At 41.5% G+C, this 16,803-nt stretch overlaps 1 protein-coding gene across 8 annotated transcripts in view; it reads right to left on the bottom strand.

Annotated features, from left to right (window-relative positions):
- Positions 1-16,803, bottom strand: part of LCP1 (lymphocyte cytosolic protein 1) — a 106,085-nt gene that overhangs the window by 5,478 nt on the left and 83,804 nt on the right. For 7 of the 8 annotated variants that reach the window (XM_038569538.1, XM_038569540.1, XM_038569543.1 and 4 more), the window contains 6 exons: positions 14,444-14,539; positions 12,303-12,498; positions 9,981-10,059; positions 9,279-9,393; positions 8,272-8,405; positions 1,897-2,020 (listed from right to left, as the gene is read on the bottom strand). In XM_038569538.1, coding sequence (XP_038425466.1) covers positions 1,897-2,020; positions 8,272-8,405; positions 9,279-9,393; positions 9,981-10,059; positions 12,303-12,498; positions 14,444-14,539 — 744 coding nt within the window. Of the gene's footprint in view, positions 1-679; positions 771-1,896; positions 2,021-8,271; positions 8,406-9,278; positions 9,394-9,980; positions 10,060-12,302; positions 12,499-14,443; positions 14,540-16,803 lie in introns of all 8 variants that reach the window. The other variant, XR_005376213.1, reaches the window with a different exon arrangement.

Here is a 16,803-nt window from a genome sequence, read left to right as displayed (position 1 = left end):
TCTAGCATTGGTCCTCTGGCTAAGGAGAATAATATTTTTAGAAAATATAATGGGTCCATTTTTATTTACTCCTTGATAATGTGAGAACTATTACAGGAATAAAATCCTTATGCAGTTGTAATCTAATTTCCAACATTAGCCTGAGCTTCTATCTCCATAGAACCTTTTGAAGAACCACGGGGGAAACAAAGTGGAGGGATCTGAGTCTGGCCTTCTCTCCTACTTTCTGCCCACAGTCCTGCCTGCAGACAGGCAGAGACGGCTGGCAACTGGCAACATTCAGAGCTGAAGAGGGGACCAGGACTATTTCCAAAACAGTTAATCAAGAGTGAATTGTGTTCATTTTTCTCTTTTTTTTTTTTTTAGGGTTTCACTTAAAAGTAACATGGGGCTAATTTGACATTTTCCCTTGGTGTTTTTTTTTTTTTCCTTGATCAACTCTACAATGACTGTGAGGAGACAGGAGAAAATCAGCCTAGAGCGACCCAAGGAGTAAGAGAGCTGTCAAACATTCTCAAGAGTGAGTCCCCACGAGAACATCCCAGAAGCCACCAGGATGACCTAATGGGCTGCGGTGGCGGCTATTCTACCGAGACATTGCCCGCCCTGGGCTATCACCCCGATGGCTGCATAGTAATGGTGAAGTGACCTATGGATACACACTGCTCTGTGATCTCACCCCGCAGGTAAAGGTGCTTTCCGCTCACTGATGGATCATCTCCTGCCATTACTAGCTGTAACCTCCATTACTTGAGCTCCAGTGTCCTTACCTATAAAATGAGGTAAACAGTACAGCTGCCTTTACAATGTCTGTGAGATGACATGGGGCTTACACACAAGGAGCCCCTTAGCGCTCAAGGCATGTTTCATGTTGATAATGCTCCCAGATTTAGCCTGTTGTCTGCTTTTGTAAATAAAGTTTTATTGGAACACAGCTGTGCCCATTCATTTGATATATTTTCTACAGCTGCTTCCTTACTATAGCTGCAGAGTCCAGTAGCTGCAGGAACCTGCCCTTCCAACTCTTTTTTTGGGGGGTGGGGGGAAGAACTTGCTCACGCCTCTACTCCTATCTCTCTGCTCAGCTCTCCAGACTGAGGGTAAGCTGGAGGAGAGAGAGTAATGGCCATGATCTGTGATGAGCTCACAGGGAGTGGACATTCCTAGCACAGCACAACTCAGAAATACCATCTGCTCTCTTTGGTGGGGTGAAATTTTAATTTTTTTTCTTGATTTTGAAGCAGAAGACAGAATCATGACAAAACCTCACCAGTCATGATCATACAAACTCTGACGGGGTCCCTCCCCCTAATTCCTGACCTTTAAACCAAAAAAAAAAAAAAAAAAAAAAGAAAGAAAAAGAAATTAAGATGGCACAGACGTTATGACATGAATCAAGTATGCAAGTCCCTAGAGGAAGGATCCAGCTAATGAGTTAGGAAACATGAGTTAGGAAATTGAATAAAATATAATGCTGGTTTTAATAAAAATGGGATTTGGATACAAGTACACAACTGTTTTTCCCTGAAAAAAATATCACATGGGAGATCTTTTATAGCCTTTTACATTCCACCACCATTATGATAATAATCTGAATCATGAAACTGTGTGTATTTAAAAAATATTATTGTATTTTATGTTACTTTGAAAAACGCCTAAAATCATGTGTTAAAAATGATGGGTTTTTAAAATTAATTATTACAGGAGCAAGTGACAGGAAATTTGTCAATGAAATAGCCTGTGAACACCAAAACAATAATGGGTCATTCAAGCAAAATCAAAAATGGGGTGGGGGGCTCAGATACCTCACACTGAAGGTCACTTTAAAATAGAGTGAAAACAATAAAGATAAGCATAGAGCTCAGGTGGCCATGAGCAGTAGACTCCGACTTTTACCTTGAAACTAGAGATGGATGAACTTTTCTCCGCTTCCTTCAATGTTTCATTCACCCAGTTGACAATAATGTCATCATTGACCTTCTGTCCGCCTCCAATTTCTTCAAGAATATTCAGCGTGTACCTGAACAAAATCAAGAATGATTTCTGGAGAAAAATTGCTAAGGAATTCAAAAACACAGAAAGTAGCCAGGCTAGAAATGTTCTTTTCTTCCTAGGTATGCCACAGAAGATAGCCTGGACACCATTACACTTGGGGGGGGGGGCGGAATAAAGTAAGACAACAACAACATTATGTCCTTTTAGAACAATTTGAAATGTAGCGTTATGGTTATTATCACGAGATGCAGAGCAAATAAGCGCTGTCATTGCTCTGGGTAGGAAGGGAAAGCAGAAGACAGAGAGGGAAAGGAAAGCAAAGCAAAGGATTCAAACCAGTGACGCTTTTCTTACAGGAACCATAAAAATGGAGGCACCATTCAATGCTAGAAAAATCCCAGGGGCCAACATAATAAATGAAAAAATATAAAATAGTTTCCTTTGCATATCATGAAAGTAGAAATATTAGGAACACACAGACCAAGTTAATCTCTAGCCTGAGCGTTAAGAATCACCTTCGATGCATACTGTTCATGAGAATTGGGTTTTGAGGGGGAAAAGATTAGAAAGATGCTTCAAGCTAGTGTGCTAGGTGCATAAATAGAATGACTTTCTTGCAGGGAAAGCAAGGAGAAAGTCAAGATGAGAAATGCTTAGCTGGGCCCAGCGATGGAACCAAACACTATGGAATTAATGGGTACAAGTGGGATAAATCTCAGGTAGTTTTTCAAAATAATCCTATCCTGGAAAACAGCCCTAGTTTTGATCAATTCATAAAGATGAGGTTTCGTGGCATGACTGGTTTCTTGTTTCTTGCTAGCAAGCGTGGGGGTTGAGTTATGGGCATTTACTGTGACAATTAAGCATTTCTGGTGACCCTGGTAAGAAAAGACAGGTTAGGACATGCTTCACCTCTCATGTCCATATACAGCCTCCTGGGACAAATGGAGTCCCATCTGCTAGAGGCCCCACTCACCTCAAGGGGGAATTCTCACTTCTCTTTGTCAGGAGGCCCATACTGCTTTGTTGACAGGGTCGGGGCCAAGGGCATAAAGACTATTTTGAGCTAAAAGCAATCAAAACCCAGCAGATCCAGGAAAAGCTCTTTACCTCCCTCCAGTCCTGCCGAAAAGGACTTAAATCGAGGACCTGCTCCAGAAAGAGTTATAAACTTAGATAATTGCATTTTACCATGAACCAGGTATGGTAGACAGAGAAGAACCTAGCAAGGCCTGTGTGATCAAAGTCCTCTATGTCCCAAAGTCTTATGTCCCATGAGTGGCCCACCAAACATTGGTTTACCAAACATTTACTCTTCCATCTTTTGTGAATCACATTCCTTTCCTTCGAAGTCCCAGACCCTTACCCCATCTCCTTAGTTCAGAACGATGTACAACTTCATTTTGCCTGACCATCTTTGGAATTTCCATGTCTGTGTGGATTCTTATTCATACAAAATTAAATCTCATTTTCTCCTATTAATCTGTCTCATGTCAATTTGATTCTTATGCTGGCTACAGGACCCTGAAAGGCAGTGGAAATTCTTCCTCCCTGAAAACACTCTCCAGTGGATAGAAGCTAGGGAAGAAACTGGGACACACAGAGTCACATCTACACAAAAGTCTATCTGGGCAAACACAAAAAGCCACCAAGGAACACAGAAACTTAGAGACATACAGTAAATCATGGAGGCAGCTGACTGCACTCAAGGGTCTCAGCAGGGGCCCTCACGCTGGCCCAGAGCTCTGGTGAGTACAAAATCGTCCTCCCCAACCTCAAGGGAGGTGTGGCAGTGGAATCCTATACCGCCTGTAAGTACAACGGTAAACACAAAGGGAAGAAAGGATGGAATTAGGTTGGAGTTTCAACTCTGGACAGTCCACTCAGCACGAACTATAGATTCAAAATTTTAAACAAAAATCTATTTGGCCCATGTCTACCTAGGATTTTCCTTGTGAGACAATCACTCTGTCCCATCAACTATGTTTTGGGGCAACTGGAACCCCCACACAGGATCCCAGTATCACGGGTGTCTGCAAACTGTGCTGCGCTGAAAAACCGTCTGTCACAGTGCAAGGGTGTCGTAAGCCCCAGCTTCAGCCAGTGCCTGATTCAACAAAAGAGGATTGATGAGGTCTGCACGTGCAGTGCTGGAGGGGCTGCGATTATTACTTGCTTGCTTTCCTGCTTTCCAATGCTTGTTTGATATATTTAACATGTGGCCCGGAGGGACAAACCTCGCTGTTCTGTTTTGCAAGGACCTATCCCAAATTCACCATCCACAGCCTGTTTGATTTGGGGTGAGTTCCTCATTTGCCTGCCTCTTTGTTCATCTGCTGGAGCTTGACATTGCTGTCTGCCTGTAGCTTACTTGTTTCTAGCTATTGTCTCCAAATTTATACACACACTATTTGCCAGCTTTCTAATCTGAGAGCGATTTCCAGGCTACCGGAGGGGAAAGGGAGGTTTCAGCACACATCTCTCATTTGTTCTTAGGGGGGAAAATGACATGCCATTTATTGTCCAGATAAATGACCAAATTAGCACATCCGATGAAATAAATTCCAGCTAGAACTAACTCTAAATTTAATAGATCTGTTAATGTGTGGCCCACAGAGAAAAAAAAAAATCCCTTCTGGTGGCATTTACATAATTATTAGTCATTCCATCGCTTTCAACAGTAATGTATTTCTCTGCCCACTTTTTCATATGCACCATTCTTGGGTAAGCACTGGTAAGAAATGGGACTTATTAGCCAGGTAGGGAAGCAGCTACAGTCTAGACCTTATTGTATATATACAAGCCATAAAGTACAACATCAGGCCACATTTCTATAACCTATACAGAACGAAGATGATATTACAAGGTGATTTTCAGATATTATGAAATTCAAAATGGCATAGAGTTGGCCTGAGTTTTTCTTTTTTTATCATTAAAACAGAAAATGCCAAAGATTATTTTATATTCAAACCCAAAAGTCAACTTAACCATGGCAACTAAAAAGATTTATTTTGTTTGTTAAAGCAATCAGTAGCCCAAGTCATCTATTAAGAACTAAAACACATGTGAAAGACAATAGAGAATAGCTCATACATGTTTCTGAAAATATACTGGTAGGGCAGCCCTTAGGGACTGTCAGTGACATTCTAGATGGATGCAGCAAGATAGAAGATGGGGCTGAAGTTTCTTTAGCTCTGGAGTTTTCTGTGCCAGAAGATCCTTGTGACACCTGCCTTTAAACTTCAAGGAGAGCCCAGTTCAGAGATGGGTAGTAGAGCGCTATACTTGGGGAAGCAAGTGTGAATCAGGTAGTGAACTCCATTATGATCATTTCTGACTGAACCACATCACCTGGAAACACTGACATACTTCCTTTGAGGACCATTATGAATGTCAGGATCCAGAGACAGTGGCTTGGGAATGAAACTGAAGTCCTAGAGACACTACACACCTTGTCTTTGCCATTCACTTGTGAGACATCATGTAATGTGACATGTGGTTTCTGGAACTTCCTTCCAGGTAGAAAATGAATTAAGTCACAGTAACATAGATTCTAATTAAGGGATGTAATATTTCTGCCTGGTCAAGGCCACCAGTATAGAGGGAAAGAGTGAAGCATTTAAAAGTAAACTATTTTATACTTAAAGATTTGCTATGTTAAATTTTTCCAAAACTCGTGCTTTTGTACCAAAAATCATTTACTTTTCTTTTTTTTAAGATTTTATTTATTTATTGATGAGAGAGGCAGAGACACAGCCAAAGGGAGAAGCAGGCTCTTTGCGGGGAGCCCGATGTGGGACTTGATCCCAGGACCCCAGGATCATGACCTGAGCTGAAGGCAGACGCTCAACCACTAAGCCACCCAGGTGCCCTCATTTACTTTTCTTATAATTTATTTTCTATTTATGTATTACATTCTACCTTATTCAAACGGCATTGCCACATGGCTTCCACATTAATCAAGTGTACATTTAACTCTAAAAGCTATTTAAAATTGTTTCGTGAAAAACTAGCAGGAAACTCTGCTTCTAGCCATGGTGTGATAACAGGGACCAGCCTTATTTTTCTGCCTTAAACACCCAAACACAATGAAAAACATATGAAACAATGTTGCTCAGACACTGGATAACAGTAAATGTAAAACAGTGGTCCCTGAAAGAAGGAAAGCAAACCTGGTGGGCCCTAAGATTGTTCCAGCTTATTGCATGAAGAGTTTCCAGGCTGCAGTGCAGAGAGAGAGAGAGAGAGAGAGAGAGAGAATGAGAGAGAGAGAGAACCCAGAGCATAGCAGTCCCCCTGAGTTGAGAGGACAGGATTGAGAACTCAAGGAGGCAAGGAGACTCAAGGTATCTGAAATTTGTGGAGCAGAACACTAGAGAGGAGAGAGCTGCCTGGAGAGGAAAGCATCATCTAGAAAGAAAGCTCCAGACATCCTCAGAGGGTTTGCCCCAAGTCTTTAGCTGAGTTTTACTCAATGCATATGTGTGAGCAAAGCACCAGAGACTGTGACATACTCAGAGGAGATTATCTCAGTATGGAGAGACAAAATTAGCTCAAGTCTAATTAAAGTTTTAAGTAAGCCTCAAAAGGATCAGACCATGCTTAAGTTATTTAACTACATCCCAGGACAAAATTCAAGAATATTTAAAGGAATACAGAAATATCAGCACACAGGAAGATGGAATTCCACAATGCCTCACATACAATAAAAAATTAGTAGGCATGCAAAAGAAACAGTAAAATATGACCCATAATTAGGATAAAAATCAATTAATAGAAACAGAACCAGAAATAACAGGACTATAATTATGTTCTGTATGTTCAAGAAGGTAGAGGAAAGAGACACAGGAAATACCAAAGAGATCTGGCTCAAATTTTTATGCATGAAAACTGTGTCTGAGATAAAAAAATATACACATTAGATGGGATTAATGCAAGATTAGATATTACAAAAGAGATTAGTGGATTTGAAGACAAATCAATAGATCCCAAATGAAACAGAAAGAGGAAAAATAAAACAGAGGGGGGAAATTGAATAGAGTGTCAGTGAACCTTGGGACAACCTCAGATGACCAAATATGTGTGAACCTGGAGTCCCCCCAAAACAAATGGGGGAGGGGAGTACAGGAAATATTTCTGGGGAAATAAAGAACAAAAGTTTTCCACATTTGATGAATACTACAAACTCTCAGACTCAAGAAGTTCAACAAACCTCAATCATGAGAAACACCAAGGCCCATTATAATCCACTTGCTTAAAACTAGTGATAAAGAGAAAAATCTAAAAGTAAGCCAGAGAACAACAGACATGCTATACCATAGAACAAAGATAAGAATGACAACAGATGTATCATTGGAAACAATGTAAGCCAGAAGGCAAGGAACACTATCTTTAAAGAACTGAAAGAAAAAAAAACTATCAATCTAGAAGTCTACAGTTAGAGAAAATATCTTTCAAAAATGAAAATGAAATAGACTTTGTAGACATCTAGAAGCTGAAATGCTTCCTCACCAACAGATCTACACAATTTGAAATATTTCAGATCTGATATACATGGAAATCTGTAACTACACCATGGAAAGGTAAGTGCCAGAAATGGCAAACGGGTAAGTATAGCACATTTTCCCCTTGTTTGGAAATCCTCTTTTTTTTTTTTTAATTTTTATTTATTTATGATAGTCACAGAGAGAGAGAGAGAGGCAGAGACACAGGCAGAGGGAGAAGCAGGCTCCATGCACCGGGAGCCCGACGTGGGATTCGATCCCGGGTCTCCAGGATCGCGCCGTGGGCCAAAGGCAGGCGCCAAACCGCTGCGCCACCCAGGGATCCCTGGAAATCCTCTTTAAAAGATAATTGTTATTTACAAAATTTACAAAAATATAAAAATAAAAGGTTGGAAGAAGAGATGTCATGCTAAAATTAATCAAGAGAAAGCAAGAGTGGCTATACCAACATCAGAAAAAGTAGATTTCAAAAAAAATATTACCAGGAATAAAAAGGGTCAACGCCATAATGAAAACCGGGTGATTCATTAAGAGGACAAAACCATCTGAAATGTTTAGGAATCTAATAACAGAGTTTTACAATACCTGAAAGAATACTTAAAGACCTGCAAGGGAAATAAAAATAATGGGAAAATAACAAAACACTCCTCTGGTTTTAAGTTTAGCTTAAAATATCATCCTGCTGGTTTAAATCACATTCCTGACAATTTGCTGGTATTTTTCCAGGTCAGTAATATACTCAATAAAAAGTCATTTCCCTGAGTTACATTACCTTCTCATTAGCTGCCAAATCAAGGCCAGTGTGAGAGTGCGGTTTCCTTCATTGAGATCTTGTCCCCCGATGCCAACCAGGGAAAACTTAGCTTGATTCTTCCCCAACTCCACTGCATAGTTACAATTCTCCAGCTGTCAATGAGCAAGAAGGAAAACATTGTAATGCCATCATGTCTATCGTGAGAGATACCAGATAAGAGAACAAAATGAAATAAATATTGTCAGACCGAATGATCTCTTAAATCTTGCCTGATTCTAGGATTCTAAGCTAGTCAAAGAATTTTCCGTCTTTTTTTTAAAAAATAGAACCCCTCACTTCCACCAAAAAAAAAAAAAAAAAAAATCACAGTGTTCTCTAAGTGCAAAACCAAAATGAATTCATTAGTATGAACACTGGCTCAGCTCTCTCGCACTACAGAGGGCCCTGCTCAGTCACCTGCCCATGATATTCCTAAAACAGCGGAATCATGGAGATTGTCATGGAAAATCTGGATTCTCCGTTCTACATGCACATGTGGGACAGGTATTCCCGCGGCTACACTTGGATCATTAAGAGCCAAAGAGACAAGGAATGGTGAGAAATATTTGTGCCAACCCCATTGCTGCTTTTACAAAACAATGTGTTCCCACTGTGTTGACATTAGACAAACTATTTGTACAAGTCCAACCATCAGTACAAGGCTCTAATTCTTTAGAAAATTAGAATAAGGATCCTGCTGGTGGAAAAGCAACCCTGCAGCTCTGCTTGCTCTAATTATCTTAATTAGAATTTTTACATCATAATGTTTTAAAGACATCCAACTTGGAATTATAAATAAGTAATCAACTGAAGTAATGGACTCACTTTAATGAAACCATTCAGGCTTCTGATTGCAGTGCCATAATTTAATCCCTGGATAAACATTACTTATCTAAGTTTGGCCTCCTAATAAAGTATTCACGGGGAGCTCTTGCAGGCTGGTGACTTCACCTGCCTGTTGGAACATCTGGGGAGTCACTGTTTACCTTCTTCATGTTGCCCCCCAGTTTGGGGTATGGTGGTTTGTTTACTCTGTTCCAATCAACAGGGACTTTAATCTTTTCATAGAGCTGGAAGATGACCAGGGCATCTGCTAAGTCACTGAACAAAAAACAAACACAAGACAATTCTCAGAGAGCTGCCATTCATCAGGGGCCTACGGCGGGCAGGCGCTTCCTTGTACGTCAGCACGAGGGACATTTGCAACAACCCAACAGAATTGGTATTAGCAGCTCCATCTTTGGAGGTGAAGACACTGTGACTCAGAGAAATTGAAGAGACTTACTCTGGGTCTCTCCCAGGTGTGAGCACCTAGGGCCCAGGTGTGAGCACGCTGCCTCCGGGAAAAGAAATACGGCTCCAACAAATGGCATAGGAGCAATGTCACCCTAAACTTCACATTTTTGTTTTGTGTGGCTTTGCCTGCTTAGGAGCAGGTCACAGGCTTACAACATGTAGTAGATGTGTCTTGTTGCTGGGTCCTGATTTTGTCCTGAGCACAGAGCAAGGGTGATGTGCGGAAGTGCATTCCTCAGCTAAAGAGCCAACACCTGCAGCTCAACGCTCCTCATCAAGATGCACACATTTGTGGAGAAAATCACACGCCGCAGAGATATTTGAAAGAAATCCTGGGGATCTTCCAAGGTCTTGGTGTCGCGCATCAAAGATGAGTCCCCACACGGCCTTACCTGTACAAGTGATTGACTCGAGGGTTAACGCCCAACGAATTCATCCAGTTCCTGAACGTCCGTTCCTCTCTGGTCTCACCTAAGTTAATGAAGACCCATTATCCTTCAGGCCTCTTAGAAGATGTGCCTTTTTTTTTTTTTTAAATGATCAAAGTTTATCTAAAGAGACTATCATAAAAACTGAATGCAAAATGAAAAAACTTAATTCAAAAACCTTAATGGATTTGGATGAGGATTGCTATTCTGGGTTCATTTATTTCCTTTTTACTCTTTCTTATTTTTAAAAAAAGATGTTATTGATTCATGACAGAGAGAGAGAGAGAGGTGGAGACACAGGCAGAGAGAGAAGCAGGCTCCCTGCGGGGAGCCCAATGTGGGACTCGATCCTGGAACCCCGGGATCATGACCTGAGCTAAAGGCACTCAACCACTTAGCCACCCAGGTGTCCCTCATTTTTTCTATTCTATTCCAATTCAGCGAGTGTTTCTATAGCATCTATTCTCCTGTGTGGAGCAGCAGTTTAAAGCTGACCCTCAAAACCTTACATTCTTTCAGGAAAAACAAGACTTTTAGGCATCAAAGCAAGATCACACAAGCCACAGGGCTACACTAGGAGATAAACATATTCACTATTTGAGTTGAAATAGGAGAGAGAATAGTTTGGGAGTGGAGTTTAAGTTTCACTTTATAGGGCTAGTAAAATCTGGACAGGAAAGAGGAGAGGATTTGAGGCAATAGTAAGTGGAAGAGGAGACAGCATAAATAGGGACATAAAAGGAACGACAGGCAAGGTCTGTATTAAAACCATTAGGAATTCATTTTTCAGGCATCTGTGCAATAGTCAGAGATAAGGCTGTCTGGTGTCTGGAACCAGAACTGGGGCCCTCTGAATGCCAACCACCAGATTTTGGTTGATATATTAGACAATGCCAGTCATTATAGGCTCTTTTTTTTTTTATTACTATAATAAATTCTTGAGCAAGGCAGAGATATAATGAAGGCAGTACTGTGATGTCCCTGGCAGCAGTGTGCAAAATTACTGAAAGGCAATATGCATTTAAATTAAACAAGCAGAGGGGATGGCGTATGGCAAGAGCACACAGGCACATTCAAATGCTTGATAGATGGAGGAACAGGCCCCGAAGACCTATTGAAATGGTTGGTGTATGATTTAATAAGAGTCCAGAAAGCAGTAAGGAAAAACAACAATCTAAAAGCCATTCTGCAGGAAGAGTTATTAGTATTTACTAATTCAGTAGATTTAGGGGTGAAGAAGAGGAAAATATCAAAGGGGACCCAGGATTTCGGTGACTAAAGGAAAAAAAAAAGTGGTAGGATTACTGAAAATGGAGAGTTTCTAAAGGAGATGGGTGGGAGGCGGGTAGGGAGAGAGAGGGAGGAGAGATGATCAGTTCTGTTTTGTATATGCTGAATTTCAAGTGATAGCAAAGGAACCAAATGGAGATGTTCTAGAGGCAGCTGGAAGTGGGTGATTAGAGGGCTTGATGTATATACTTGGTAGTCAACAAAATGCCTGGACCCCTGGCCACAATTTATCAAACAATACAAATGAGGCCCTGTTGGAATACGGATTGATTTTGCCTTCTAGCTCGGGTAAAGCATTGCAGGGGGGATAAAAAAATCAATACTTTAAATCTGGATTTCCTTTCTTTGGTGATATTCATTGAATATTAGTTCCATCTTGATTTTTTTTTTGTCTCAATATTGAGACTAATTTGTGGTGAAAAAAGAAGACCTGACTATAGCTACATGCTTTTCATTCTATCTCAGGGCACCTAATCCCCAAAATACAATGCCCAGGGATTCTGCGTCTAAACTTTACTCAGCTCTCCACCCCCCTCCCTAATTCCAATCAAAGAAACAAGACAAAAACCAAAACTTCACTAATAAGCCCCTCTTAGCATTAAGTTGAACACTTTTAGATGATGAGTGGCTGCAATCTCTTGCCGTGAGGAATGCACACTGCATCCATTAAGTACATAAATTAGGTTTTTGGAACTCAGGGTTTATTTCATCTGATAATTAAATGCATTCCTTCCCTAAAACATTTAATTCTGATAATGGATGAAGCTTATGTATAATGGATGTGATATAATGGTATTTGATTATTCCTGCTTGGCTGTAATTGACTTGATTAATCTATTTATTCTCTTTGTTATATGCCAGGGAATTGATGACCTGTTTGCAAATCTTCCCCAACATGGAAGGGGTTGATATTTGCTTAGCGGGTAATTTCGAGCGGCCCTTGAATTCAAATTGTGAATGCTCTTCCAAACCTCTGAGCAAGAGATTTCCAGTTACCTTCAAGAGCTCCCCAGTCGATGTCCTGGTTCTCTGGTTTGTGCAGGGCAGGGTATCTATTAAAGAGGTTGGCAATGAAAGCCAAGTTCAGCTTGGGGTTCCCTCGGACGACATCTGTGGCTGTGACAAACTGCCGGCAGCCCAGCCTCTCTGCCTGCTGCAACATGCATTCTGCTCTCTGGATGTCATCCTTCTCCTGCAACGAGAGAGGCGCGTCAAGGTTGGGGCAAGGCTGTCCCTGCACAGAGGAGGCAAGAGCAACATGAAGAAATGGGAAACCTACTGAAACCCTCAGTGTCTAACCTCCGAGAGGCACTTAATCGCCACTTATGATTTACTTATATTTGCCTGAACTGAAATCAGCAAGTTACAAGGGCCAAATGTCCCAGAAATTGAGAAATTGAGTCTCTTCTCTCTGTACAGAACCATGTCGGATGAATGCTTGGTTGTCCTGTTTTTAAAGAGATTCAGTAGATCCTATAATCTTATCATTTCAGTTGGTCTTAATTATTTTCAACGATGAAGCTACTGTCATAAGTCATACTCCCTTTTTTTCAGTTCATCGAAGATATTTACACCCATCAGTAGAGACCCTCTGATTGGTATAGCCACTCCTCTCACACGGAGTTGGTACACTTGGGACTCAAACAAAATAAATGTTAGTCCAGCTGCCTAGTGCAATTTGGCCTTTGCAGACTTCAGACTGAGGACTTCGTATGTTGGAAGGCAATTCAAATAGTTCTAGAAAACCTCTAGTCCTTTGTAGGTAGGCTCTTACTAGGAGATAAAGTTTTGTGTGGTCCACTGTTTTCAAAACTCTTTTAGGAGTCTATTAAACCACCAATTTTCAGAAAACAGAGCTTTAAATCAATTTATTAATATAAATATTATAATATATAATATATTGTGTATAATATTACTAATATATAATATTAATATTAATATAATGCTTTACTAGATGACACTGCACATTTCACAGACTTGTCACTCAGGAATGAGTTGACTTTAACATTAGCTCATTGGTTTTAACTCTAATGATATCAAGTGAGACATAAGCACGGAGAAAGCAACTCTTCCAGGTCAGTATTAAAGAGGTGGCAAAACCAGTTTCATCATCCAGATCCATGCTGGGGCTGTTTTTAAGAACTCTTAAACCAGACATTTTTAAGAACTCCACACAACCTGCACCCAGTCATTTTCGTCTATTACCCCCCAATGACGTAGTGAGGTAGGGTTGTGGCTGGGTGGATGTTGGAGGCATCCTGGGCTTAAATCCTTTCTATGCCATGTACTGGCTCTGTGGCCGTGAGAGCATCATTAGCCTTTCTGACCTTCAGCTTCCTCAAGTGTAAAACAGTTATTAACACCTAGCTTAGTGATGTCTGCAAGGGTCAGAGGCAGTGTATGCAGCGTGCCTGGCATAGTACCTGGTACATAGCACCAGCAGGTGGGGTTGTCCCCTTGTTAGTACCAGAGGGAAAGGATCCCAGCCTTGGATCAAATAACTTCCAATAACCCATCATATGATCTTGGACTTATTAATTAATCCATTTAAGACTCAGTTTTTTTCATCGCTAAAGTGAGAATCTATTTATTTGTATAATTATCCCACCGATTTCCGGAAATAAGACTCAGGTATCCAAAAATGAACATCATAAGTACCTCCTTGTGTCGTTGAGTCTATTGAATGGTGACACGTACAGAAGTTTTGTTGAAATGTGGTCCGCCGTTTTCAAGACTCTTTTGAGAGTCTATGAAACCGCCAATTTTCAGAAAACAGAACTTTAAATTGATTGATTTATTAATATAATGCTTTACTAGATGACCCTGCACGTTACCCATTTCACGGACTTGTCACTCAGGGATGAGTTGACATTAACATCAGCTCATTGGAGGCATTTGAGGCAAGGTGTGTGGCATTTGAGCGGTTTTAGTTTCTTTCCTTCCCTAATATCTATTTTCAGATGCAATTTCCCACAGTTATCACCCAAAACCATTAACAGTTGTTAACAGTTTTACCAGGGCTTTCGGCAGAGACGTGGACTCACAGGAGCCCAGAGTCAGGGTCATGCGGGGCCGTGGAACTGCCAACACAAAGGCAGAGTCACATTCTCTAAACACAACTTGGGACACGGCCTTACCCTTAGTCCTGACATGTCAATAACAACAGCAGGAATACCTTCTTCATCTCCTTTTGGTGCCACCTGTTCAAGCAGGTGGTAATAAGCTTTTGAGTCCTGTGAGAAATTAAGAAATTACAATTTCAAAATAGCACAACTAATTACATACTTAGCACGGCATTAATTTCCCCAAAGCAAACATATTATATTTCTTATTTGACTGTCATTCAAAAATGCAACTTAATTAACAAAGCTGGAAGCACTCACTAATTTGGATTTTCTATTTCTCTGCTTACATATCATATTGGACTTTCTTTTTAAAAGGAGTATAACAAATACAGGATATACACAAATACAGGCTATAGAAGCAAATGCTATTCTCTTGTTCTTAGGGAAGAAAAATTACTTATGCAAAGGTATTAAATTGTATACAGGAAAATATATATACCTTTATATTGCTGTAGAAGTCAGTCAGCTAAGGTATAATTAAAAAAAAAAAAGTGACAGAAAAAGGAAGCAGAAGTTTAAAGCCGAGTTTAAAAACACAGTTAAATGGACAATCAGCAAAAGAAAAATAAGGATTTCAAAGACAGAAGGTTTGAAGCATTAACAAGCAGTCTCTATGTAAAGGAGATATTAAGATGACAAGCACACTTAATATTTATCAAGGCGGTGGGGAAAAAATGGTTAAATTTAGTGATAGCAGATTGGATACAGATATCCAACCTCACGTTTCCTGAGATTTCCAAATACGCTTACTCATGAAAAGCATCCTCAGAGTCCTAGTCTTCAAATTACAAATCTGTGTTCATTCAGCAAAAGCATGCAAATATTCAGGTCGTTTATTTAAATCCTTTTAAAAGCATCCTAACGTCTCTTAAAGGCTGAAAAATCAGCTTGTGGCTCTTTTTAAGACTGGATGGGGCCCCGGGGGTGGGGGGACGGGAGGGCATGGGGGTGCTCCCCACTGGTGACATGAGAGACACTGGAACAAGAGAAAGCCAGCCACTGAGGCTGCACCTGGGGAAACCGGTTTTCATCTGCCCCCCCACCCCTCTCTTCCTGGTGCCTGCAGCTATTTTGAAGCCAGTGAAAGTTCCCCGCAGGTGTTGGGCACAAACAAGATCTGCCTCTGGGTGTCACATCTGCTTGACTTTGTTAGGGCTCCTCTCTTTTCATCTGACCCTAAAAAGCCTTTCCCACTCACCCCAAGGTGGGTGTTCTTCCCACCTCCGCTGACCTGTGTGACTTAAGGGCACCTCCCAAAGCTGCCAGATGCTCAGAGGCAGGAGGCAGCTGCCCCCACCTACTGTCAGGCCCGACCCCCGTGTGTGTTCAGCGTGCCAGCTCCTACGGTTATTATGTAAGAACGCAGCTTTTTGGTGATGAGAAATCAGATAAATTTATGGTTCCGATGAAGCAGCTTAATTTTGGCTGAAAAGCTGGAAAATTTTGGCTGAAAACGTGCAGAGCTTCACTGCTGAGCACAAAGGAGGACCACCTCGCTGCCCAGTTCCTGTTAAATCCCCATTTGGTTGCGGGTGCTGGGCTATCAATAACCAGTGGAAGCTAGAAAAATGCATTTGGCATTATCAGCTTAGGTGCTCAGGAATGGGGGACTTTCCATCTAGAAGCTTCCATCTACCTAGCACCATGCACGGCAGGCAGCCATTGAATCCACAGCAGGGGGGAGCTGTCACCCAAAGGAATATGTAAGGCCTGGGTGACTCGTTGGGGAGTCACATGACCTCTCCTCTGACTCTCTCTCTCTTTGGAGAAGGTTTCTTTAACTTTTCAGAAAGCGGAGCCTGAAATGTTCTTCTCCTGCTGCACCCCCAGCTCGCATGCTGCTCCGAAGCTCTCTGCCTCTCGGCCCACCTGCCCTCCTTGCCAACAGCTCTTTCACCTCGACATGAAACTATTCACAGCCTGGAAAACCACAGGGCATGCTTCCCTCCGCCTTTCCCCCTTTGCATCTCTGCTGTAGGGCCGCCTGCCCCCCTCTACACGCCCTGGGGGACATTTCCATTGCAGATGGTTTCCAGAATCATCATCTCTCAAAAACCTCTCTGGTGGGATGCCTGGGTGACTCAGCGGTTGAGCGGTTGAGCAACTACCTTCGGCTCAGGGTGTGACCCTAGGGTCCCAGGATCAAGTCCCGCATCGAGCTCCCTGCAGGGAGCCTGCTTCTCCCTCTGCCTGTGTCTCTGCCTCTCTCTCTCTCTCTCTCTCTCACGAATAAATAAATTAAACATCTTAAAAAAAATAAAACACCTCTGGCTTCTACAAATGGAAACCTTTCAAGAAATTCCAAGGTTGTTTGAGAGAGGCGGTATGGAGGCTGAGCGCTGGATTTGAATCCTGACCCCGTTCCCTAGCTA

The sequence above is a fragment of the Canis lupus genome, chromosome 22, assembly GCF_011100685.1.
Source record: "Canis lupus familiaris isolate Mischka breed German Shepherd chromosome 22, alternate assembly UU_Cfam_GSD_1.0, whole genome shotgun sequence".
Lineage (NCBI taxonomy): Eukaryota > Metazoa > Chordata > Mammalia > Carnivora > Canidae > Canis > Canis lupus.
The sequence above is the reverse complement of the archived record's forward strand: the minus strand, read 5'-3'. Positions and strand labels throughout refer to the sequence as shown.